Raw genomic sequence first — 23,434 nt, 5'->3', positions numbered from 1 at the left:
AACTGAACTGAATTGAATGACAGCTTAGCAACTTTTTGGAAGACAGACGAGGGCGAAGTCAGACTGAGAAGGGAGAACTGTGAAAGCAATGCAGTAGCGCGAGAAAAAAAGGTAGAAGGGTTTCAGGCGACGAGGCTGGAGGGACGTTGAATGCTAGTGTCTGGAGACCTACTGGCCCTGATCTAAGGCTACACGTCCCTCAGCACATAGATTTCTGGTTTTTCACGTCACAACGTGAAACACGGCACGTGGAGTGTTCATCCCACATACTGCCACTTATGAGGGTGCTCACTGCAACTTCCAGTAATAAGGTAGCGGCTTCGTATGTTTCCGAATAGGAACTTATTCCTGTTGCGAAGGGGAGCAGCAGGTCTTCCGGACCCGCCTGCAGTACCAGCCCTTCGCTGGGAATATCCGCGCAGGCGCGCATAAAGGACTCGGAAGTGCGGGCGGAAGTTGGGCCGGAGCACTTTAGGGAAGGGACCTGCGGAGTAAACAGTCGTTCGGCAGACGCCTGTGGATGGTATCGGAGGGGCCGGCCACTATGAACCGCCTCCAAGACGACTATGATCCGTACGCAGTTGAGGAGCCTAGCGACGAGGAGCCGGCTTTGAGCAGGTGGGCCCCTGCCCCGCGCCGTCCCCCTGCCACTCTCCGGCCCTCGAGGCTTCGGACCAAGGTAGACAGCCTCCCGACTCGCTGCGCTTGCCGGGCCCGTGCGGATACTCCGGCCAGCGGTTCGGGACCCTGTCGCACCCCACTGTCGTCTGTGGACTCCGCTGGGGGTTCTGGTGAGGTCTTGCAGTCACGGGGGAGGCAGGATCGAAATTGGCGCAGGGGAGGGCCATAGTCCATATTCTGGAATTACGCGTAAGAATCAAAAACTGTGAGGTCGAATCCTGCTTCTGCAGCTTAGCAGTACTGTGACTGAGGTCAAGTCCCTCGTTTATAGAAAGGAAGTATAGTAAGCATATCGCGAGTTTGTTGTGAGGCACTTGGGACTTACTGTGAATTGAACATCATTAAGATTAAACTGCCATAAACAGAAATTAGGGGATAATTAACTTTTTTTTTTTTTTTTGAGCATCTGTTGTATGCTTGCTGTGGGCTACAGAGATCAGACATAAGATTTTTGTCTTTGACAGGTTTAACGGTAAAGTAGGGGACATAAGATAGATATGTATCTTGCGAGATATATGTCTTGGAAATAAAAGTGTATTGCAGAAGAGCGCTGTAGAAAAAGATGACCTGGGATAGTTACAGATGAAGTTCCACGGGAATTTCCAGAAGAAAGGGATTTATCCTACCTGGGGGAAACTCGCAATTATGTTGACTAGAGATTTCCAGGCAAGTTTAGCCATTTTAAAATCTGTCAGCAGATCCTGTTCATAAACTTTAAAACATTCTGTCCGACTAGTTTTCTGTGAAACTGTTTTTCTCTTAATCACAGTGCTTCCTCATACTATCCTGGGGAGGGGTTATAGGATGGGAGATCAGACTGCTGTGAAGATTTCTGTTGTGGGAAGTGAGGGTGGATTCCAGGATTCCCTTATGAAGAGTTTCACTTAGGGGCCCAGTCTGTGAAAGTAGGTCTCAATTAGTAATTCAGTTTGATTGGTTTCAGTGTTTCCTGAACTTGAGTTATTCTTCCATTATCATCCCCGTATTCACCCTCGTTATTATTTATTTAATATTTTTCTTTAAGTCAGTTTACATTTTTGTAGTTAAATGCCTTCTCTCTCTTTTTTTTTTTTTTGCTCATAGTTTGTGGGATCTTAGTTCCCTAACTGGGGATCGAACCTGGGCCCCCAGCAGTGGAAGCACAGTCCTAACCACTGGATCACCAGGGAATTCCCATGTAGTTAAATATTTGTAAGGAGACTTTATATTCCTGTGATAGTTGCCACTGGTAAGGTAACTGTAAATATAAATACTTTGAAAACAAAACAGTGTTATTAGGTGGTATTGCCTGCTGAATCCAATGCTTGTTTTGGAAAGGGAAATTGTGTTAGAGAGGTGTTTAAGAGGTGTCTGTCAGGATTTGATTTTACTCTTTCTAGAAGTGACTCCTTTATCGCCTGTTACCGTTTCATGGAAGCTGGCAGAACACATGAATCTCCTGAGTGAGAGGCACCTCATAGTAGAGCAGGCAGTCTGAGCACCCCGTTTGTGTTGGTTGCTCTTGTTTCCAACTCCTATCTATAGAGTTACATGGAGAGGCCCAGATGGCTGCTACATGTTCAGTGGGTTGGTATCATAGCTGAGGACCACTTGGGCTTGGAGAATGCACCTTTTATAGCAGGCAGTAAATATGCCGCTAGATGCCAGTAACCCCTCCTCCCACGTCATGTCCCAGTTGTGACAATCAAAAATATCTCTAGCTATGCCAGATGTTCCCTAGGAGGCAAAATTGCCCCCAGTTGAAGAGTACTGTGATAGTTCAAGGGTAATAGTGAAAGATAAGCCTGAAAAGATAAGTTGAAACCAGATTGTGGAAGATTCTTTTGAATGCTGTACTCAGAGTTTTGGTCATGGATGACTTTCTTTTGGATTTGGGTAGTGATGTGATAAGCGTTCTTTAGGAATAATATGCTGGCATCAGGGTTCAGGGTGGAAGGAAGCAGAAGAGTTTTGAGACCTGGTGATCCTTAAGCCTTGATGGTACAGGCAGAGATAAGAGAACCTGAGTGAATATAGAGGTGATGGAGAAAGGGAGCGTGCTGGTCAGGATGGGGAATTTTCTTGGGAGTAAAATCTGGATAAGGCCTCTGTCATTAGCAAAATTGATTGGCATGAGTTGTATTATTCTTATTTACCTTCTTCTGGTGTGTTAATAGAAGAGAAAAATAGTGAAGCAAAACCCATGAATAGTCTGTAACAGTTCATCAGACCATGAATAATTGAACATTATATATGTACTATTGACTATTAGAAATGTCTTAGGCATTTCATCTTGATAACATTTCATTTCTTCTGATACCTGGTTTAATTCCATACTGCTGTTGATGGGGAAACCCAGGCACAAAAGGCCAAATTGGCATAAATTGCTCAGGAGAATTTGGAATATATTTTAGGTCTCTCTCTCTCTCTTTTTATAGTTCTCTGTAGCACTGTGCCTTTTAAACTGTGATATTTACTGTCTGTTAACACTTTGCGGGGATATATTAGCTGTCTGTTACATATGTTAAGTTTTATTTAAGTGTCCAGACTTTAAAACAAACGCCCAGTAAAATTTTCATTGCTGATGGAATTACAAATTGGTGCAATACACTTGAAAAGTAGTGTGATAATTCCAGAAGTCGGAAAGATGTTTGTGTCTAATTTTAGACTTTTAACCTAAGGAAATCAACAGAAGCAAAATTATATAACCAGAGTTATTCATTGTATGTGTTTAATAGCAAGGACAAATAACTATACAGCATCTGCAAGGGGAAATGGTATGCAGACATTAAAAAATATGTTCGGAAATATGCAGAAATGGTTGAAGTCAGAAGAGCTGTATGTGATGACAGCTGAATCCAGTGCAACCTTATGAAACTTAAAATTGTTGGGCAATGGGATGATAGGTGTTTAAGTTATTTTAATACTTTAATATTCATGTTCTTTGTGATTTAAATGTGTTCTAGTTCTGAAGATGAGGTGGATGTGCTTTTACATGGGACTCCTGACCAAAAACGAAAACTTATCAGAGAATGCCTTACTGGGGAAAGTGAATCCTCTAGTGAAGATGAATTTGAAAAAGAAATGGAAGCTGAATTAAATTCTACCATAAAAACGATGGAGGACAAGTTATCTTCTCTAGAAACAGGTAAACTTTTAGTTAGATTTTCACATAGATATTGTTCTAAGCTCCATGATGGCAGAGACCCTTATTTGCATTCTGTTGTGTCCCCAGCACTTTCAGTTAGTGCCCAGTAAACATGTCTTGAGTGAATGAATAAATGTACTTGGCAACCTGAGCGTACTGTTCTTTCATTGCTAGTGCAGAATTTTTCTGTGGTGCCGGAAAGAGACTGTTAAGCATTGTTTACTTATATGATTTCCTTTTGTACTTTTTACCCTAGGATAAAGAAAGAAAAAGACATTAGCTTATAGAAGTACTTTTTAGATTATATAACACTGATCTAGCAGATTGAGCAATGTATCACCACAAATTCCTGTCTTATTTTAGTAAGTAATGAAATATACTGAATTTTGGTGCATGGTCTGTTATGTAAAATATACCTGACTTGAAAACTGTTTTGTGAAAGTAGGACTTCTCAGCATTGGTTTCCATATTGTTATGCTATATATTAACTGTTAAAAATTGAAAGAATATATGATAATCATAAAAGCAAGGGCAGATATTAGTTAAGAGGAAGAATTAGGGATGTACGCGTATGATGACAGAAGTATAGGAAATGTCACGGCACTAGGCACTACTGAGGAGAGGAAGAACATGTCCTCGACTCATTCCTCCTGACTCTGTAGAGCTCTTATCCTCTTTTTGCTAAAGTCCCTTAAAACAAGATGTTTATTTCCTGTTCTCTACAGTATACTGCATGGCTGAGAGGTAGAGATATATATGCTGGTAACTTGAAAATATGGCTATTTTGTTTTATTAGAGGTGCTTTTATCATTATCATATGTGCTTTCAGTCTCTTTCTGGCAAGAGAGGAAGAATAATTTTCTCATGATTTGGAACACATATTCGACGACGAGTTCTCTGTAATTGCATAGGGCACAGAAATACAGTTAAGTCATTGACTCCAGTAAGTCATTGATGTGAAAGTATTTTTCCACTGAAATGAAATTGGGAATGAGCCGATAGCAGTTTGAAGTGATGGAAGAATGTATGGAGTTTTTTATATTGTCAATTCTGTATCTTTTAGTCTTTAAACTTCCTTTATGGTTTGACTAGGGTCTTCAGGAGATGGGTTAGTTGGAACAGCTCCGACAAAGTACTATGACAATATATATTTTGATTCTGATTCTGAAGATGAAGACAAAGCAGGTAAGGAACATGTTTGCCAGGTTTAGCAGTTATATTTTATGAAAGAAGTTTTACCTAGCAATTTGATATTAGGTTTTCCGTTTGAGTTTTATCCTTTAAGAAATTGCAGGCAGTTGATGTGAAAACAAAAGCAGGATTGTGTGTAGAGCAGATGGAAGCGCACACACCTGAGGGCTGGGACTAGGGCAGCGTGCAGAGGCGCATCTGGGGAGAGGAGGAGAGTCCTGACTCAGTAGCTCTCCCCTCAAGGCTCTCGGCCTTTTCCTCCAGCATTCTTTAGCACAGCAGCATTTGCTTTCACGACTGCAGATAGTTTCTAGGTTTTACTCTCTTTTAGAATTTTGCCTAAGTTGTTGCTTAGGGAAACAATTTTTTTTTTTTTTAAATCAACCTCTCTGTTCTTTGAAATTAATTTTGTATAAATTAAAAAAATTTTTTTTGGCTGTAGTGAGTCTTCATTGCTGCATGTAGGCTTTCTCTAGTTGCGGCAAGCAGGGGCTACTCTTGCTTGCTGTAGTGGGCTTCTTATTGCAGTGGCTTCTCCTGTGGAGCATAGGCTCTCGGCACCGGGCTGAGGCTTTAGTTGCTCTGCGGCATGTGGGATCTTCCCAGACGAGGGATGGAAGTGGTGTCTCTTGCATTGCAAGGCAGATTCTTAAGCACTGGACCACCAGGGAAGCCCCTGATTTTGTGTAAATTTTGAGCAAAGTTAAGCATAATGACAAGAGCTAAAACTAACTTAGTTATATCAGTAGTTATGATGGAATACGTACATATTTATAAGGTAAAGAAATGATTTTATATTTTTATATATTGTTGGATAAATACTGACTTGTTCAAGTAGGTCTAGTGTGTGTAGACGGTCATAGTGGTTCCCCCCACACTCATTTTTGTTCTGATTTCAGGAGCATTTTATGTATGAGAACTTATGGAAAATTTAAGACATCAAAACTAGTTTCTAAGGAATCCCTGTTGGTCCAGTGGCTGAGACTCCATGTTTCTACTTCTGGAAGTCTGGGTTTGATCCCTGATCTGGGAGCTAAGATTCTGCAAGCCGAGCAGTGCAGCCAAAAAAAAAAAAAAATTAGTGTCTATTCTTGACTTGATTTGAGTGGCTTTTTTGAGACTCTGACTTCTCATTATTTGAACTCGGTTCTGAACTCTATTTGGAGGACTAGTTTAAAAAAGTTTTTTTAGGAAAATAGAAAAAATGTATACCTTAGGAAATAGGATTCTTCATTTTGTGTAAAAGAGGTGTGAATTTTAGACATGCTACTTAGCCATATTCTTAACATTTTCAAAATTAGCACAAGTGACCAAGAAAAAAAAGAAGAAACAACACAGAATTCCAACAAATGATGAATTACTATATGATCCTGAAAAAGATAACAGAGATCAGGCCTGGGTTGATGCACAGAGAAGAGGGTAAGAACTTAAATTTAATATTTCACATCGTTAGGGAAAATGATTAAAAGATGATTTTCACTGTACTCACGTTTTGAGTGTATGTGTGTGTGTTTATAGGGACTTTGCAGGTGGCTAAGATGGTGAAGGATCTGCCTGTAGTGCAGGAGACCTGGGTCGTGCATAAAGAAAGTTTGAGAAAAAAACTACTGAATATTTTGAAAAGCAAATTTCAGTCAGGCCATTGGTTATTTATTTATTTTTATTTGAAATATAGCATCATGGACTCAATGGACATGAATCTGAGCAAACTCTGGGCAATAGTGAAAGACAGGGAAGCCTGGTGTGCTGCAGTCCCTGAGGTCACAAAGAGTTGGACACGACTCAGCGACTGAACATCAACAACGTGGTTGATTTACAATGTCGTGCCAATGTCTGCTGTACACAAAGTGACTCAGTTATATACATATATACATTCTTTAGACCATTTATTTTTTAAAAACTGTTGTTGAATTCAAACTGCTGTAGCTAGTCAAGTCTCTCCCTTCAAGAAACAAAGCTGACTTTTCAAATAAGCAGTATAAAATTACTTAGAGATTAAAAGTTCAAATGGGAAATTCCCTGGGGGTCCAGTGGTTAGGGCTCCACGTTTCCACTGCAGGGTGCTCGGGTTCCATTCCTGGTTGGAGAACTAAGATCCTGCATGCCTCAGCATGGCCAAAAGTAAAAGAGTTTATGTGGATTAAGAGTGGATGTTATGTTTTCTATTTGAATACTTGAATCATGTTTACAAATTTGACTTTTTAAAGTTGAGGTAAAATTCACATGACATAATGTTAACCATTTTGAAGTTAACAGTTCAGTGGCATTTAGTGTGTTCACAGTGGTGTGCAACCACTACCTATGTTTATTTCAAATCATTTCCATCATTCCAAGAGGAAACTCCATACTCTATTTCAAATTTGATTTGATAAAGATCGATTTATCATAAAAATGAAAGCTGAAAGCTTATCACTATTACCTAATGTTACCCTAGCTTGCCTGAGCTTCAGAATCACCTGGTGGGAGTGAAATGCAAACCCTTGAGTCCTACTCCAGGAAGGCTTGATTCATCGAGGGTGGGGCCCAGGAATCCATAGTTGTCCAGTCCAGAGGGAATGTGATGCTGTGTGGGTCTTTGTGTACCACCTTTTAGCTTCCACTCTCCCACTTTGTCCTTTTTTCCTCTCCCAGTTTCACCCATGCACCAATTACAGCTGCCTCTTGCATTTATGTGATGAGTAGTTTTCACACCTACAGTCTGAAATGAACATTTTAAGTGCTATGAGCACGGTTGAAATAATGAAGGAGCTTATGATCTAGCTCCTGATTCTGGTAACAGAAGTTGTCAGTGACTTAAGATGGAATGTATTTTCATTGTTATATAATCTTGAGAAGTAACATCTTAGTATCTTATTCACATTCCTATGTCAAGTAGTAGTTGCCTTTTAAGACCACAGAAACCCACTTCAGATAATGAATTCAGTACATTTTAAGCACCACAAGGACAGTGATCATACCTGTCTTGTTCAGTGGTGTATCCCAAGCATCTTGCACAATGTCATATGGACACTCACTATCTGTTGAATGAATAATTTAGTTATTTTCTTGGGGTTTGAAATTTTTCAAGCATTTGGAGGTATTTAACAAAAATTATGAAATATATACCACATGTTCTCAGTATTTTTCCCCACAAAAAAGAGTTTAGGAAGTAATGCCAAATGATTTTGTGTTTTGCAGTAGAGTTTTTTGACGTTTTCTATAAGCCCCTTTTAAGAATATATCCTTTTACACTTTAGTGTCTTTGTAAGTAAATTCATACTTTATTTTTTCAATCAGCGCATATTTGTTGAGCACTTACGATATGCAAAACACGGTTCCAGACTCTTGAAATACAAAAGGGAACAAAACAGACTAAGATTCTTAGGCACTTAGAGCTTACAATGCTTACTTTTTAAAAGTAGCTTTATTGATGTATGTCTGTTTAATTAGTAGACTTTTTTAGAGTAATTTTAGATTTACAGAAAAATTCAGCTGGTAATACAGAGAATTTCCTTATTACTTCCCCCCACCACCAACAAGATGACCTGACCACTGTACTGCCAGGGAATCTCCCCAGATTTCCTTAGTTTTTATCCTAATATCCATATTCTCTTCCAAGAGCCCATCTGGGATACCATGTTACATTTAGTTGTCATGTCTCCTGAGGCTTTTCTTGGCTATGAGTTTCTCAGACTTTCCTTGGTTTTGATGACTTTAGCAGTTTTGAGGAGCATGGATCAGGACTATTGTGGGAGGGTCCTCTATTGGAATTTGAGGTTTTGGGGAGAAAGACCATAGAGATAAAGTGCCGTTTTCATCAGTTTGTATCGAGGGCACATACTACCAAGCATGATTTAGTTTCTCAGCTGTAAAGTTACTCTTTCCACACCTTTCTGTACCTTCTGTTTGGAAGGATGTCATTATATTTAGCCTCGACTTAAGGAGTCATGTTCCACCTCCTGTAGGGGAGAGTATCTTCATAAATTATTTGTAATTCTTACGTATGGGAGATGTATCTGTTCTCCCCCATTTATTTACATATTAAGTCATTTATGTCAGCATGGAGTCATGGGTATTTACTTATACTTTGCTTATAATTTAACACTGTTTTATTTCAGTGCTCTAATTGTTTTGATTTCAGTCATCAGGGGCTCTTTGAGTTGGCTCCTGTGCCCCTTTAACATATTGTCTCATGGATTTTTGGTTTTGTTTTTTCTTTTTGAGCACCACCTTACTTTCTGGCCCTCCAGGATATTCCAGGTCTACCTTATGTGCCCCATTCCTAGAATTAACCGTTTCTCTAAAGGGTACTGGAGAAGGCAATGGCACCCCACTCCAGTGCTCTTGCCTGGAAAATCCCATGGACAGAGGAGTCTGGTGGGCTACAGTCCATGGGGTCGCAAAGAATCGGACACGACTGAGCGACTTCACTTTCACTTTTCACTTTCATGCATTGGAGAAGGAAATGGCAACCCACTCCAGTGTTCTTGCCTGGAGAATCCCAGGGAAGGGGGAGCCTGGTGGGCTGCTGTCTCTGGGTTGCACAGAGTCGGACACGACTGAAGTGACTTAGCAGCAGCAGCAGCTAAAGGGTACTGATTTCTTTTACCGGAAAGTGGCATTAGAAAGGAAGATCTGGCTTTAATGTGCTTCACCCTTCCTCTTTCTTTTTCTGTTCTAGCTACCATGGTTTTGGAATACAGCGACCACGTCAACAACAGCAGCCTGTTCCGAATAGCGATGCTGTCTTGAATTGCCCTGCCTGCATGACTACACTATGTCTTGATTGCCAAAGGTAACTGATAAATCGTAACAACACATACACACACACACGTGAAAGTAAAACCACTTGGTGGTCCTTGTTTAAATAGACTTTCGAGGTACTTAGGAATTCTGATAAAGTTCTGTCTTCATATATCCCTTGTGCTGCATGACTAATCTCTATAGAAATAATTTTGATTATATGTAGTCTAACTAGGTTTTCTAATAAATACTTGCCAGTGCTGATAAGGATTCAGTAAAACTGCATATATGTTTTAGGATGATGAAATTTCTCAAATAGACTCATTTTTTTTTCTATTGTGATAACATGAAATTTGCTATTTTAAGCATTTAAAAATGTTGCTCTAAGAGTATTTCATTTGAATATTCAATTTATTGTTAGCTAGACCATTTAAGAATTAAAAAAAATCTTTTCCCAGCTTTATTGAGATGTAATTGACGTATACCATTGTATAAGCTTTAGGTATACAGTATACAATGTAATCAGAGAAGGCAGTGGCACTCCACTCCAGTACTCTTGCCTGGAAAATCCCATGGACGGGGGAGCCTGGTAGGCTTCAGTCCATGGGGTCACAAACAGTCGGACACGACTGAGTGACTTCACTTTCACTTTTCACTTTCATGCATTGGAGAAGGAAATGACAACCCACTCCAATGTTCTTGCCTGGAGAATCCCAGGAACGGGGGAGCCTGGTGGGCTGCCATCTCTGGGGTTGCACAGAGTCGGACACAACTGAAGTGACTTAGCAGCATACAGTGTAATAATTAGATACTCAAATATATTGCAGGATGATTACCACAATAAGGTTAGTTAACACAGCCATCACCTCACATAGTTCCTTTTTTTGTGTGGTGAAAACTTTTAAGATCTACTCTCAGCATTTTTCAAGTATGTAATACAGTAGGAGCTTGGGTTTGATCCCTGGGTTGGGAAGATCCCCAGGAGGAGGTCATGGCAACCCACTCAGTGTTCTTACCTGGAGAATCCCTATGGACAGAGGAACCTGGTGGGTTACAGTCCATGCAATTGCGAAGAGTCGGACATGACTGAGCAACTAAGCGCGCGCATGCGGGCACACACACACAACTAAGCACAGCACGTTGTTAACTATAGTCATCATGCTGTGCATGCATCTCCAGAGCTTAATCGTTATAACTGGAAGTTTGTATCTTTTGACCACTTTCATCCACCTACCCTCCCCCACCAACTTTTTTTTTTTACTATAAGTTTATTTATTTTAATTGGAGGCTAATTAATTTACAATATTGTATTGGTTTTGCCATACATCAACATGAATCCGCCATGGGTTATACGTGTTCCCCATCCTGAACCCCCTTCCCTCCTCCCTCCCCATCCCATCCCTCTGGGTCATCCCAGTGTACCAGCCCCGAGCATTCTGTATCCTACATCGAACCTGGACTAGCAATTCATTTCACATATGATATTATACATGTTTCAATGCCATTCTCCCAAATCATCCCACCCTTGCCCTCTCCCACAGAGTCCAAAAGACTATTCTATACATCTGTGTCTCTTTTGCTGTCTTGCAATACAAGGTTATCGTTACCATTTTTCTAAATTCCATATATATGTGTTAGTATTGGTGTTTTTCTTTCTGGCTTACTTCACTCTGTATAATAGGCTCCAGTTTCATCCACCTCATTAGAACTGATTCAAATGTATTCTTTTTAATGGCTGAGTAATACTCCATTGTGCACATGTACCACAGCTTTCTTATCCATTCGTCTGCTGATGGACGTCTAGGTTGCTTCCATGCTCTGGCTATTATAAACAGTACTGCAGTGAACATTGGCTCCCCCACCAACTCTATGAGTTCAGTTGTTTGTTTGTTTGTTTGTTTTTGGATTTCACATATAAATGAGATCATACACTTTTTGTCTTTCTCTTTCTGACTTATTTCACTTGGCATAATTCCTTCAAGCTCCCTCCATGTTGTTACAAATGGCAGGATTTTTTTCTTTTTTTTCTTTTTAATGGCTGAATAATATTCTATTGTGTGTCTATACCATATTTTCTTTATTTATTCATCAGTTGATGGACATGTATGTTGTTTCTACATCTCGGCTGTTGTAAATAATGCTGTGATGGGTTTTTGGGAGGAAGACCACTGAAGTAAAGTGCCATTTTTATCACATTATTTCATAGGCAACAAGCTACCAACATGGTTTATGGCTGTTAATGTTGACCTTGATCACCTGGCTGAAGTGAGGGCTCAGATGTCTCTTTGAGAGAGTATTTTCATTCCTTTGTATCCATTCCCAACAGAGGGATTGCTAGATCATATGGACGGTTCTCTTTTTGACTTTCTGAGGCTCCTCTGTACTGTTTTCCATGGTGGCTGTACCAGTTTACACTCCTACCAATAGTACACAAGGGTTCACTTTTGTTATCTTTTGACTTTTTGATCATATCTCTTCTATGAGGTGATATCTTACTGTAGTTTTGAGGTGATAATCTTACAGTAGTTTTGATATGTAGTTCCCTGATGGCTTGTGATATTGAGTACCTTTTTGTATACCCGTTAGCCATTTGTATGTCTTTTTGGAAAAATGTCTATTCAAGTTCTTTGCCCACTTATTAATTGGATTTTTTTATATTGAGTTCCTTATATATTTTGGAAATTAACCCCCTATGAGATATATGATTTGCAGATATTTTTTCCCATTCCATAGGTTGCCTTTTTATTTTGTTGATTGTTTCTTTGCTGCACAGAAGCTTTTTAGTTTGATGTAGTTCCATTTGTATATTTTTGCTTTTGTTGCTTGTGCCTTAGGTGTCAATTCCAAAACATTGCCAAGACCAGTGTTAAGGAGCTTTATTTTAGGTTTTCTTTTAGGAGTTTTATGATTTCAAATTTTAAGTTTTAGTCTTTATTTCAAATTAATTTTTGTGAGTGATATAAGTTAAGGGTCCAATTTCATTTTTTTGCCTATGAATATCTAGTTTTCCCAATACCATTTATTGAAGAGATTGTCTTTTCCCCATTGAATATTCTTGACTCCTTCCCAAATACTAGTTTATGGTACATGCATGGGTTTATTTCAGGGCTCTTGATTCTGTTCTGTTGATCAATGAGTCTGTTTTTTATGCCAGTCCCATACTGTTTTGATTACTGTAGCTTCGTAGCCTAGTTAGAAATCAGGATGTGTGATGCCTCTAGCTTTGTTCTTCTTTCTCAAGATTGTTTTGGCTATTTGAGGTCTTTTATGGTTCCATACAAACTTTAGAGTTTTTTATGTTTCTATGAAAAATGCTACTGGAATTTTGATAAGGGTTGCATTGAATCTATAAAATGGCTTTGGGTAGCATGGACATTGTAGCAGTCTATGAGCATGGGATATCTTTACATTTATTTGTGTTTTCTTCCATTTCTTTCATCACTGTCATAGTTTTCAGTATATAGATCCTTCACCTCCTTGGTTAAATTTATTCCTAAGTACTTTATTATTTTTATGTTGTTGTGAATGAGATTGTTTTCTTAATTTCTCAGTTTGTTGTTAGTGAAAATGCAACAGATTTTTGTTGATTGCTTGTGTATCCTGAATCTTTATTGAATTTGTTAGTTCTAACATTTTCTTTTTGGAATCTTTAGAGTTTTGTATATATAAGATCATGTCTTCTGGAAATAGGGATAATTTTACTTCTTTCTTTTCTGTTTGGTTACCTTTTCTTTTTTTAACCTGATTGCTTTGACTAAGATTTCTAGAAATATATTGAATAGGAGTGGTGAGAATGGACATTCTTATCTTGTTGCCTGTTTTAGCCTTTTTTTTTTAACTTTAAACTTTTTATTTTGTTCTGGGGTATAGCCAATTGATGATGTTGTGGTAGTTTCAGATGAATAGCGAAGGGACTCTCAGCCATATATATATATTTATCCATTCTCCCCCAAGCCCCTTCCCATCCAGGCTTGCACATAACATTGAGCAGAGTTTCCTGTACTATATACAATAGCACAGTTCCTGTGCTATATACAATAACCTTGTTGGTTATCCATGTTAAATATAGCAGTGTGTACCTGATCTTCCAGTGTACAATTCAGTGACATGAACTACAGTACAATTGTACAGCCATCATGACTCTCCATTTCTAGAACTTTTCATCACTCCAGACAGGAGCTCTTTCCCCATTAGTCAGTAAGTCACCATTCTCCATCCATACCTATCCCAGCCTCTGGTAATCTCTATTCTACTTTCCTTTTGGATTGTTCTTTGCTAGTGTATAGAAACAGCAGATTTTTATGTCTTCATTTTGCACTCTGCAACTTTGCTGCATTAATTTATTAGCTCTGATAGTTTTTTGTGTAATCTTTATAGAGCTTTAAACATATAATATCATGTCATCTGTGAACAGAGAAGATTTTACTTCTTCCTTTCCAGTTGGGATGCCTTTTATTTCTTTTTTGTACCTAATTGCACTTATTATAACTTTCAAGTTGGATAGAAGTGGTGAAATCAGGTATTTTTTGTCTTGTTCCCTTGTCTTAGAGGAAAAGTTTTGTCTTTCATCATTGAATATGATGTTAGCTATGAATTTTTCATATATGGCCTTTATTATATTGAGGAGTTCCTTCTATCAGTTTTTGGGTGTTTTTATTATGAAAGTGTTGAATTTTTCAAATGCTTTTTATGCATCAATTGAGAAGATCATGTATTTTTTTTACCCCCATCATTCTATTAATCCAAATATAATCTTGCCTTTTTCCTCTCCTTTTTTTTCCAGTAGCCTTATAAATATCTAACTTAGTCTGTGTTATAAATCAGGTTAACTGAAACTAAATGATGATGCCGGTGGTAGATCTGTTCCAGTCACTGAGTAGCCAGATGTAGTTTTACTCTTACTAGCTAACTTGAGGTTTCCGATCATCTGCAACAATGAATTTTCATACTCTCCATTTGAACTCTTAAGTTTTTTGTATATAAATTGACACCTAGAGTAGGAAATAAAGAAAAAGTAAAGTACCTTTGTACTTAAGTTGCTTCTCTTTTAAATTAAACCATGCTGCTATGTTACAGGATTCCTATACCCAAAAGAAGTTGCTTCATGATCTAACAGTAGAAATTGGTCTTGGTAAAAATTGTGTTCCATGTGAATACAGGATTCCAATATGGTGGAGTATAAATGTAATTTTTATGGTCTCACCTAGAGAAGCACCAGCCTGGTGGTTGGTGGACGAGGAAAAGATCAGCATTTAGAACCAATGGAGGCATAACTTGACTTCACTGTTTTTAGCCAAATAGATATTTCTGTTGTATGAGGTTTAAGGCGGAGAAAAGGAAAGTAACTTACTAAGTCAAGAAAAGTAGGAAAACATTAAGTTATTTGAGGAGAACAAAGAAAGCATTATTTATTTGTTAGACTATTGGAGTGAAGTCAAGAATGGCCATTATGAAGTCAGATGCTCTTTAAGCATTTAAAACTGTAGCTTTTACTAAAATAGTGACCGGAATGGCACCACCTGTAATGAGAGGAGGGCAGAGTCTCAGGCCACAACAGGAAAAGATGCAGTCAAAGATTTTTTAAACATCACTTCTCAAGTTTCCAACAACTTTTGTCTTTCTGTGTTGGAAGAACAAATCAAAAACTTTTTTACTGAGGTAAAAGTTAGCTTTAGAGCAGTAGAATGTATTCATTCTTTATTATCTATTTTTGTAACAGGTCCCTTCCTAGTCTTAAAATAACTCTTAAAAGTTTTTGAATTTCTTGTTTCACTCTCATGTTTTAACTTTGTTTGGTATTTCAGCAAGCTTTTGATAGTCTTAAATGTTTATCTAAATGTATAACTATTAAAATAGAACATAAATCCAAATTCTCCGTTTCATTTTCCTCTTAGGCATGAATCATATAAAACTCAATACAGAGCAATGTTTGTAATGAATTGTTCTGTCAACAAGGAAGAGATTCTAAGATACAAAGCCCCAGAGAACAGGAAGAAAAGGCGAGGCCGTAAGAAGATGAGGTCTAACCAAGAAGCTGCTGCGGAGGAGGCAGAGACAGATGTGGAAGAAATCTATCACCCAGTCATGTGCACCGAATGTTCCACTGAAGTGGCAGTCTATGACAAGGATGAAGTCTTTCATTTTTTCAACGTTTTAGCAAGCCATTCCTAAATAGCCAAGTTGGCATTTAATTGTATACAAGGCAAATACTGTATACAAGGCAAATACACAGTTATATTCTTCCTGCCTGCTCATCTCAAGTGACATTCTGAGTGGTTATTTGAGGAAGCAGTGTTTTATCTTTATCTTTTTGAAAGAAAATGGTTATCTGCTCTCATCCCTCCACCTCCTTTAAAGAAAAAGAAAATTTCCCCAGTTCTGATGGGATTCATTATTCATTCCTTTTTTGGATAGATATTTGGAAGCTGGGGCCTTTTATTTATTAAAGCTCTCTAGAATTAAAATGTTCTAGAGTTACAGGTAACTTTTGTTTCAGAGTATTACCTTTGTTTTCTATTTTGGATATACCCTTGGTGTACTTAAACTGGAAACTGTCTCTTCACTTTTGTATATATTGTTTTTGCTTAGAAGTATGTTTATTTCTCTTCTCCCCCATAGGATAGAGTGAATAGTATTTAGTAACTGTTAAAATTAGGTAGAGTTAGTATGGGGATGCCTTGGGTAATTAACATAGGTCTTTCTTAGAAGGATGGTACTTACAAGTATTCTAAACTTAATGAATTAACATAGTAAAATAGAAATTTGTGGTAAGGAAGAGCAAACTCACCCTCTAACTTTAGACTTAAAAATTCTGTTGCTGTCTCTTGTGCTACCATTTATTTCAGAATTGCTGTTGCAAGCAACCAAGGTATGTTTATTTTTGCTCTTAATAATAGAAAAATCATTAGTGGCAGCTTGGAGGAAATTGCAGTGTAGGCATCTGTACATTTTAGCTTTTCTAAAAAAATATGATTGGACTCTTTCCAGAAACAACATTAGGAAGCTCAGGGTCGTCTTGTTATTTTAATAGAGATGTGATAGAGTGAAAAAAAGTCAGGAAATAGGTTTTAATTCAGGCTCTACCATGCTAATCTTTGGCAAGTCTGTTCCTGTGAGCTCGTTTTCTCATCTTTAAAATGAAAAGATTAGAGAAGAGCAGTGATTTTCCACAGAGGTCAGGGCTCAACAGAGCTTGAGGGGGACTTCTGCTTTCTTCCTCAGAGAATGATATACCTCCAGGAGGGAAAACGTATCCTTTCCACTTTCCTGCCTTTTGCACTTTCTAAAAGGCTACACATACGGTAAACTGGAACCAGTGATAGTGTGGTATTTGTAGGAATTGAATGGAGGCAGAAGAATGATAAAGAATTTGCTTCTAGGAAATTTCCAGGGTCTTAATATCATAGTTGATCATTTTTGGGATAAGCTGATATCTATCCAGTTCAATTGTGCTGGAGAAGATTCTTGAGAGTCCCTTGGACTGCATGGAGATCAAAGCAGTCAACCCTAAAGGACATCAACCCTGAATATTCATTGGAAGGACTGATGTTGAAGCTGAAACTCCAATACTTTGGCCACCTGATGCAAAGAACTGACTCATTTGAAAAGACCCTGATGCTGGGAAAGATTGAGGGCAGGAGGAAAAGGGGTGACAGAGGATGAAATGGTTGGATGGCATCATCGACTCAGTGGACATGAGTTTGAGCAAACTCCGGGAGATAGTGAAGGATAGGGAAGCCTGGCATATTGCAGTCTGTGAGGCTGCAAGGAGTCAGACACTACTGAGCAACAAAAATCCAGTTGAAAGCAATATGTATACTTTTAAATGTTTCAATATATATGCTTTCAAATGTTTCAGTGTGTATACTTTTAAATGTTTCAACATATTGCCAGATAATACATTACAGAATAATACTACTAGTCTACTTATTTTAACCTTGTATTTGTCTTACTGTAGCTTTGTAAGATCTTTTTCTGTCTTAACTATCATTGTGTCAGAAGTCTGGGCATGGCTTAGCAGTATCTTCTACTGAGGGTCCAAGAAGGTTGTAATCCAGTTGTTGGCCAGGTTGTATTCTCATGTGAAGACTTGCCCAGGGAAGATTTCACTAACTGCTGCACTGCCAAGATACTGCAAATTGTGAGGTTGTGGGACTGAGGTTGCTGTTTTCTTGCTGGATGCAAGCCAGGTGCTGCTCTCTAGAAGCCTCCTGCCAGGATCTATCTATGCTTCTGTTTTGTGTTTTCATGTATATCATTCACGAACCCTTTGTCCCCTGCATTGGAAGCGTTGCAGTTTCTTAACCACTGGATCATCAAGGAAGTTCCTGTGACTGCTTCTTTTCTGAGCCCCTTATCCTCCTTACCCCTAGATGTTTCGTCCTCACAATGCCCTAGCCCTCCCTTGCAGGAGTCACTGCCACCCACCTCTGAACTGTTATGTAATTTGGAAATGAAGGAGGCAGGCAGTTAGGGAATGGATGACCCTACCACATGTCATCAAATATTAAGATGCATGCATATCCAATGTTGAATATCTTCTCAAAAAACTTTCTGAATGGATTATCTTTGTTTTGGAAATTAATTGACTGTGTTGACTCATTAATGATTTGATACGCGTTTTAAGCAGTCATGCATATGTGAGAATTCTTGAGAAATGTAAAAATCTAATGTGCTAATTATTTTCAAATGTAAGGAAATTCATGTTTTAAAATGAAAAGTTATATGAATTTAATGGAACATTTTAAAATTTTGTAGTTTAATTTTCTTAAATTGGTGTCTGCCCTTTTCATGCCTAGATCTCAGGCATTTTCTTGTATGTTTTCGTTTCTGGAAAAGCTTGCAGGCCCTGGGCTTCCTGCCTGCAGTGTGAAATGGACAAATTGGATTTGATCAAGTCTTCCTATAGGAAGGGATCAGTAAGGGAACAAAAAGTTGGCAGTAGTTTATCAACATCCCATCAGTTCAGTTCAGTTCAGTTCAGTTCAGTCGCTCAGTCGTGTCCGACTCTGCGACCCCATGAATCGCAGCACACGCCAGGCCTCCCTGTCCATCACCAACTCCCAGAATTCACTCAAACTCATGTCCATCGAGTCGGTGATGCCATCCAGCCATCGAATCCTCTGTCATCCCCTTCTTCTCCTGCCCCGAATCCCCCCCAGCATCAGGGTCTTTTCCAGTGAGTCAATGCATGAGGTGGCCAAAGTACTGGAGTTTCAGCTTCAGCATCAGTCCTTCCAATGAACACCCAGGACTGATCTCCTTTAGGATGGACTGGTTGCATCTCCTTTCAGTCCAAGGGACTCTCAAGAGTCTTCTCCAACACCACAGTTCAAAAGCATCAATTCTTCGGTGCTCAGCTTTCTTCATAGTCCAACTCTCACATCCATACATAACCACTGGAAAAACCATAGCCTTGACTAGACGGACCTTTGTTGGCAAGGTAATAGCTCTGCTTTTGAATATACTATCTAGGTTGGTCATAACTTTCTTTCCAAGGAGTAAGTGTCTTTTAATTTCAGGTAATTAAGCAATTTCAATAATTCTTAATAGCATGACAGATTTTATTATCTTTTAATAGGTATTGGCTAATGGGACCTAGTGAAGCACAGGAAAATTTCTTTTGCATTAAAGCAGTTCTAGGTAGAGTAGTACTTATTTAGAGTAATATATTGCCAGGGCTGCCACAACAAAATACCACAAACTAGGTGGCTTACACATGTATTTTCTGACAGCTCAGGAGGTGGAAAGCCCAAGATGAAGGTCAGCAGGTTTGGTTTTTTGTTTTTGTTTTGAGTCTTCTTCCCCTGACTAGCAGAAGGCCACCTTCTTGCTGTGTTTTCACATGACTTTTCTCTGTGTGTATGCAGGTCTGTCCTCATCTCTTTTATATAAGGAAATAAGGAAAGCAGTTATAATGGATTAGGGCCTACCTATGTGACCTCACTTTATTGTAATTACCTCACTACAGATCCTGTCTCCTAGCACAATCACATTATGATGCACCAGGGGTTCAGATTTCAACATATGCATTTTGAGAAGATACAATTAAGCCCATAACAATCGTCATTGTTTATTTTATGCAATAGCAAACTTGATAAAGCACACTTCAATTAAGGTAAATCTTTTCCTACTGTCTTCCAATGGGAATATATTGCCCTCCCACCCCTCAGTGAAACATAGCGATAGCAAGAGTAAGACCTTAAGCTCAAAAGCGGAAACAGTTTTGAATTGCTCTGTACCCTCCAGATCCTCCCCCCGCAATTTTGATTTTTTTCTTCCTGTTTTACCAAGTCTTTTCTTTATATTGTCTTTCTTCAGTCCTTCAAATGATGAGCATACCTTCCAGATACAGAGTCGCTCCATTTCATGTGGAAGATTTTATAACCTGGCTTCCCTTTCCCCTTTTGTCTGAGATCTCAATCAACTGTTTTTAAAAAAACACCTAATTTTATGGAAGTAGAGTTGATTTACAATATTGTACTCTGCTCTATAGCGGTATGATTCAGATATATAGATAGGTATTCTTATCCATTATGGTTTATTATAGTAATATCTATAATATATAGATACTAATATCTATAATATATAGTAACTATATTGGATATAGTTCCCTGTGTTGTACAGTAGGACCTTGTTTATTCTATATATAATAGATGCATTTGCTAACCCCAGCCTCCCAACCCATCCTTCCCCCTTTCCCCCTCTGCTTAACAACCACAAGTCAGTTCTCTATGTCTGTGAGTCTGTTTCTGTTTTGGTAGGTAAGCTTTCAATGAACTCTTCTTCCACCTCACTTATCCCCCTCTTTTTTAAAATTTCTCTTTGACCTTCCTTTTTCAATGTTACTGTGTGCTAAGGCCTAGACATACAGAGTAAGAAGAGACACGTTCTTTTCATGAAGTTTACTGTCCAGCATGAGAAGACGACCTTTAAAAAAAATGCACTGACTTTAGATGGTAACTGAGAGTTGTGATTTGATGTGAAAGTAAAGGAGTAGCTACTATAAGAGAGTGTGTGTTTTAAACTTGAAATAGAGCTTGGAGAAGGCCTGATGAAGTGGTATTTGAGCTGAAACCTCCCCATTGAGAAGAGTTACTTTCCTGCAGATGGATATTTGGGTTGTTTTTCTTCTTCTTTATTTTGCTGTTAAAAACATTGATGCTTTGAACATTCTTATACACATTTCTTGATGCATATTTCCAAGAATTTTAAGGTTAAATCTAGGAGTGTTAATTGTATGTTATACTATATGTGAATGTTTAGTTTTCAGGATGATGCCAAATCATTTTCCACAATAATTATACCAATTTACATCCACGAGGGAAACAAAAAAAATTCCATTTAATAGGCTCCCCTGGTGGCTCAGTGGTGAAGAATCCGCCCGCCAGTGCAGGAGACATGGGTTCAATCCCTGATCTGGAAAGACCCCACATGGCGAGGGGCAGCTAAGCCCACGAGCCGCAGTTGAGCCTGTCTGTGCTCTAGGGCCTGGGAGCGTCAACTGTTGAAGCTCGTGTGCCCAGAGCCTGTGCTCTGCAACGAGAGAAGCCGCTGCAGCCTTGTTGCCAACATCTTAGCGAGGCGGCAGTTGTCACAGCTGCCCTCTGGGCTTCGCTCTGCCGCCCAAGGACAACAAGAAGAGGAAAGATGCCGGAACAGTCGATCAAGAAAGACAAAGATCCAGAGAACAAATCTGGGGCCAAAAAGAAGTGGTCCAAAGGCAAAGTTCGGGACAAGCTCAATACTAGTCTTGTTTGACAAAGCAACATATGACAAACTCTGTAAAGAAGCTCCCAACTCTAGGCTTATAACTCCAGCTGTTGTCTCTGAGAGTCTGAAGATCCGTGGTTCCCTGGTCAGGGCAGCCCTTCAGCAACTCCTTAGTAAAGGACTAATTAAACTGCTTTCAAAGCACAGAGCTCAAGTGATCTACACCAGAAACTCCAAGGGTGGAAATGCCCCAGCTGCTGGTGAAGATGCATGAACAGGTCCCACCAAATGTACATTTTGAAAAATAAAACTTAAAAAAAAAAAGAGAAGCCACTGCAATGAGAAGCCTGCAGCTAAAGAGTAGCCCTGCTCTTCACCAAAATGAGACAAAAGCCTGTGCAGCAATGAAGACCCAACACCGCCCTCCCCCATCCCCTGCCAAAAGAAAAAAAGACTCAGAGCCAGGATTCATTAAAAAAAAACACAGAAATTCCATCTGAGAATCTCCCAAACTTCCCATAAGAATCTTCATTCTTGTCAATACTTCACAAATTTAATTTTTACCAATCTAAATATGTATTTTTTACCAATTTTTCATTGCAATTTTTATTTTATTTTCCTGATTATTATCTGTTATTTTACTTTTTAAAATAAATTTAAAAATACATTGTAGGTAGCAGACTTTTGTGAGTGATATATTGCAAATACTTTCTCTCATTTTGTGGCTCTCATTTCACCTTCCTCATAGTTTCTTTTAATGAAAAAAAAGTTCTTTTAAGATGGTCGAATTTGTCATTTTATGGTTAACACTTTTTGTGTCTTGTTTAATAGCTCTCTCCTAACCCTGAGGTCACAGATAATTCTCTATTTTCTTTGAAATGTTTCCAAAATATCTTCTCATATCTAATTATTTTATCTATCACTGATTCCTTTTTTCCTTGTGGATACTTAGCACTCTTTATTGAAAAGTCCTTTCTTTCTCCAGTGACCTAAATGGCATCTCTGTCTTATCAAATTTCCAAGTGTGCATGGATCTACTTCTGGGCTCTCCATTCTGTTTTATTGGTTGGTTGTTTTGTACCAATGCAGTGTACCATGTTCATTTCTGTAGCTTTATGGTAAGTTATGCTATTACATTTTAGAAGCAACTAGTAAAAGTTCTGTAAACCTATTTGAGATCTTAATTGGAAACCTATTTGAGATCTTAATTGGAAACTCATTTAATCTTTAGGTCATTTTCAAGAAATTGACATCTTTACAATATTGAATCTTTCTATCAATGAACATGATATTGCTCCACTTATGTTTCAATGGAGTTTCATAATTTTTTACATGCCATTCTTGAATACTTTTTAAAAAGATTTATTTTGTAGGTTATAAGGAGCTCATGATCTGAGTCACAGTCAGCTCCAGGTACTCTTGGGAAAGACCTTGATGCTGGTAAAGATTGAAGGTAAAAGGAGAAGGGGGCAGCAGAGGATGAGATGGTCAGATAGCATCACTGACTCAATAGACATGAATCTGGCCAAACTCTGAGAGGACAGGGGAGTCTGATGTGCTGCAGTCCGTGGGGAGTCGGACACGGTTTAGTGACTGAACAATTCCTAGGTAACTAATGATTTTTATTATTTATCTAAATGGTCTATTTTTGGCTGTGCTGGGTCTTCCTTGTGCTGCTTTTCTCTACTTGTGGCGAGCAGGGGCTGCTCTCTTGCAGTGTGGGGGCTTCTCACTGTAGTGGCTTCTCTTGTGGGGCCTGGGCTCTGGGATACATGGGTTCAGTAGTTGCAGTTTCTTGGTTCTGGAGCACAGGCTCAATAGTTGTGGCGCACAGGCTTAGTTGCTCCAAGGCGTGTGGGATTCTCCTGGACCAGGGATCAAACCCATGTCTCCTGCACTGGCAGGTGATTCTTCACCACTGAGCCACCAGGGAGGCCCCCAAATTGTCTCTTTTAAAACATTGCTTTCTAACTGTTATATAGATATGCGACTGCTTTTAAA

General features: G+C 38.8%; 1 protein-coding gene and 1 pseudogene across 2 annotated transcripts; both read left to right on the top strand.

Annotated features, from left to right (window-relative positions):
• The first annotated feature begins 473 nt into the window (after window positions 1–473).
• Window positions 474–18,470, top strand: EAPP (E2F associated phosphoprotein). 2 transcript variants are annotated; one of them, XM_004017886.6, is made up of 6 exons: window positions 474–618; window positions 3,627–3,808; window positions 4,901–4,993; window positions 6,301–6,418; window positions 9,660–9,773; window positions 15,616–18,470. In XM_004017886.6, exons 1-6 carry the CDS (start codon window positions 521–523, stop codon window positions 15,890–15,892), a joined length of 882 nt encoding a protein of 293 aa, XP_004017935.3. In that variant the 5' UTR covers window positions 474–520; the 3' UTR covers window positions 15,893–18,470. The 2 variants fall into 2 exon arrangements, with proteins under 2 accessions (XP_004017935.3, XP_027813042.1); XM_027957241.3 differs by lacking the exon at window positions 6,301–6,418 and having other exon boundaries at window positions 9,660–16,205.
• Window positions 18,471–19,477: 1,007 nt separating this feature from the next.
• LOC114109045 (small ribosomal subunit protein eS25-like) lies at window positions 19,478–22,105 on the top strand (annotated as a pseudogene).
• Window positions 22,106–23,434: the final 1,329 nt, after the last annotated feature.

This window comes from Ovis aries, chromosome 18, assembly GCF_016772045.2.
Source record: "Ovis aries strain OAR_USU_Benz2616 breed Rambouillet chromosome 18, ARS-UI_Ramb_v3.0, whole genome shotgun sequence".
In the NCBI taxonomy this organism is placed as follows: Eukaryota; Metazoa; Chordata; class Mammalia; order Artiodactyla; family Bovidae; genus Ovis; species Ovis aries.
Note: the sequence above shows the minus strand (reverse complement) of the source record. Positions and strands in the feature narration are given on the sequence as shown.

What these genes read in the sequence shown, in the direction of transcription:
- EAPP (XM_004017886.6), top strand. Translation starts at nt 521, where the DNA reads ATGGTATCGGAGGGGCCGGCCACTATGAACCGCCTCCAAGACGACTAT. An exon ending in GAGGAGCCGGCTTTGAGCAG is followed by an intron (nt 619 to 3,626) that starts GTGGGCCCCTGC and finishes AATGTGTTCTAG; the next exon opens with TTCTGAAGATGAGGTGGATG. An exon ending in TGAAGATGAAGACAAAGCAG is followed by an intron (nt 4,994 to 6,300) that starts GTAAGGAACATG and finishes TTTCAAAATTAG; the next exon opens with CACAAGTGACCAAGAAAAAA.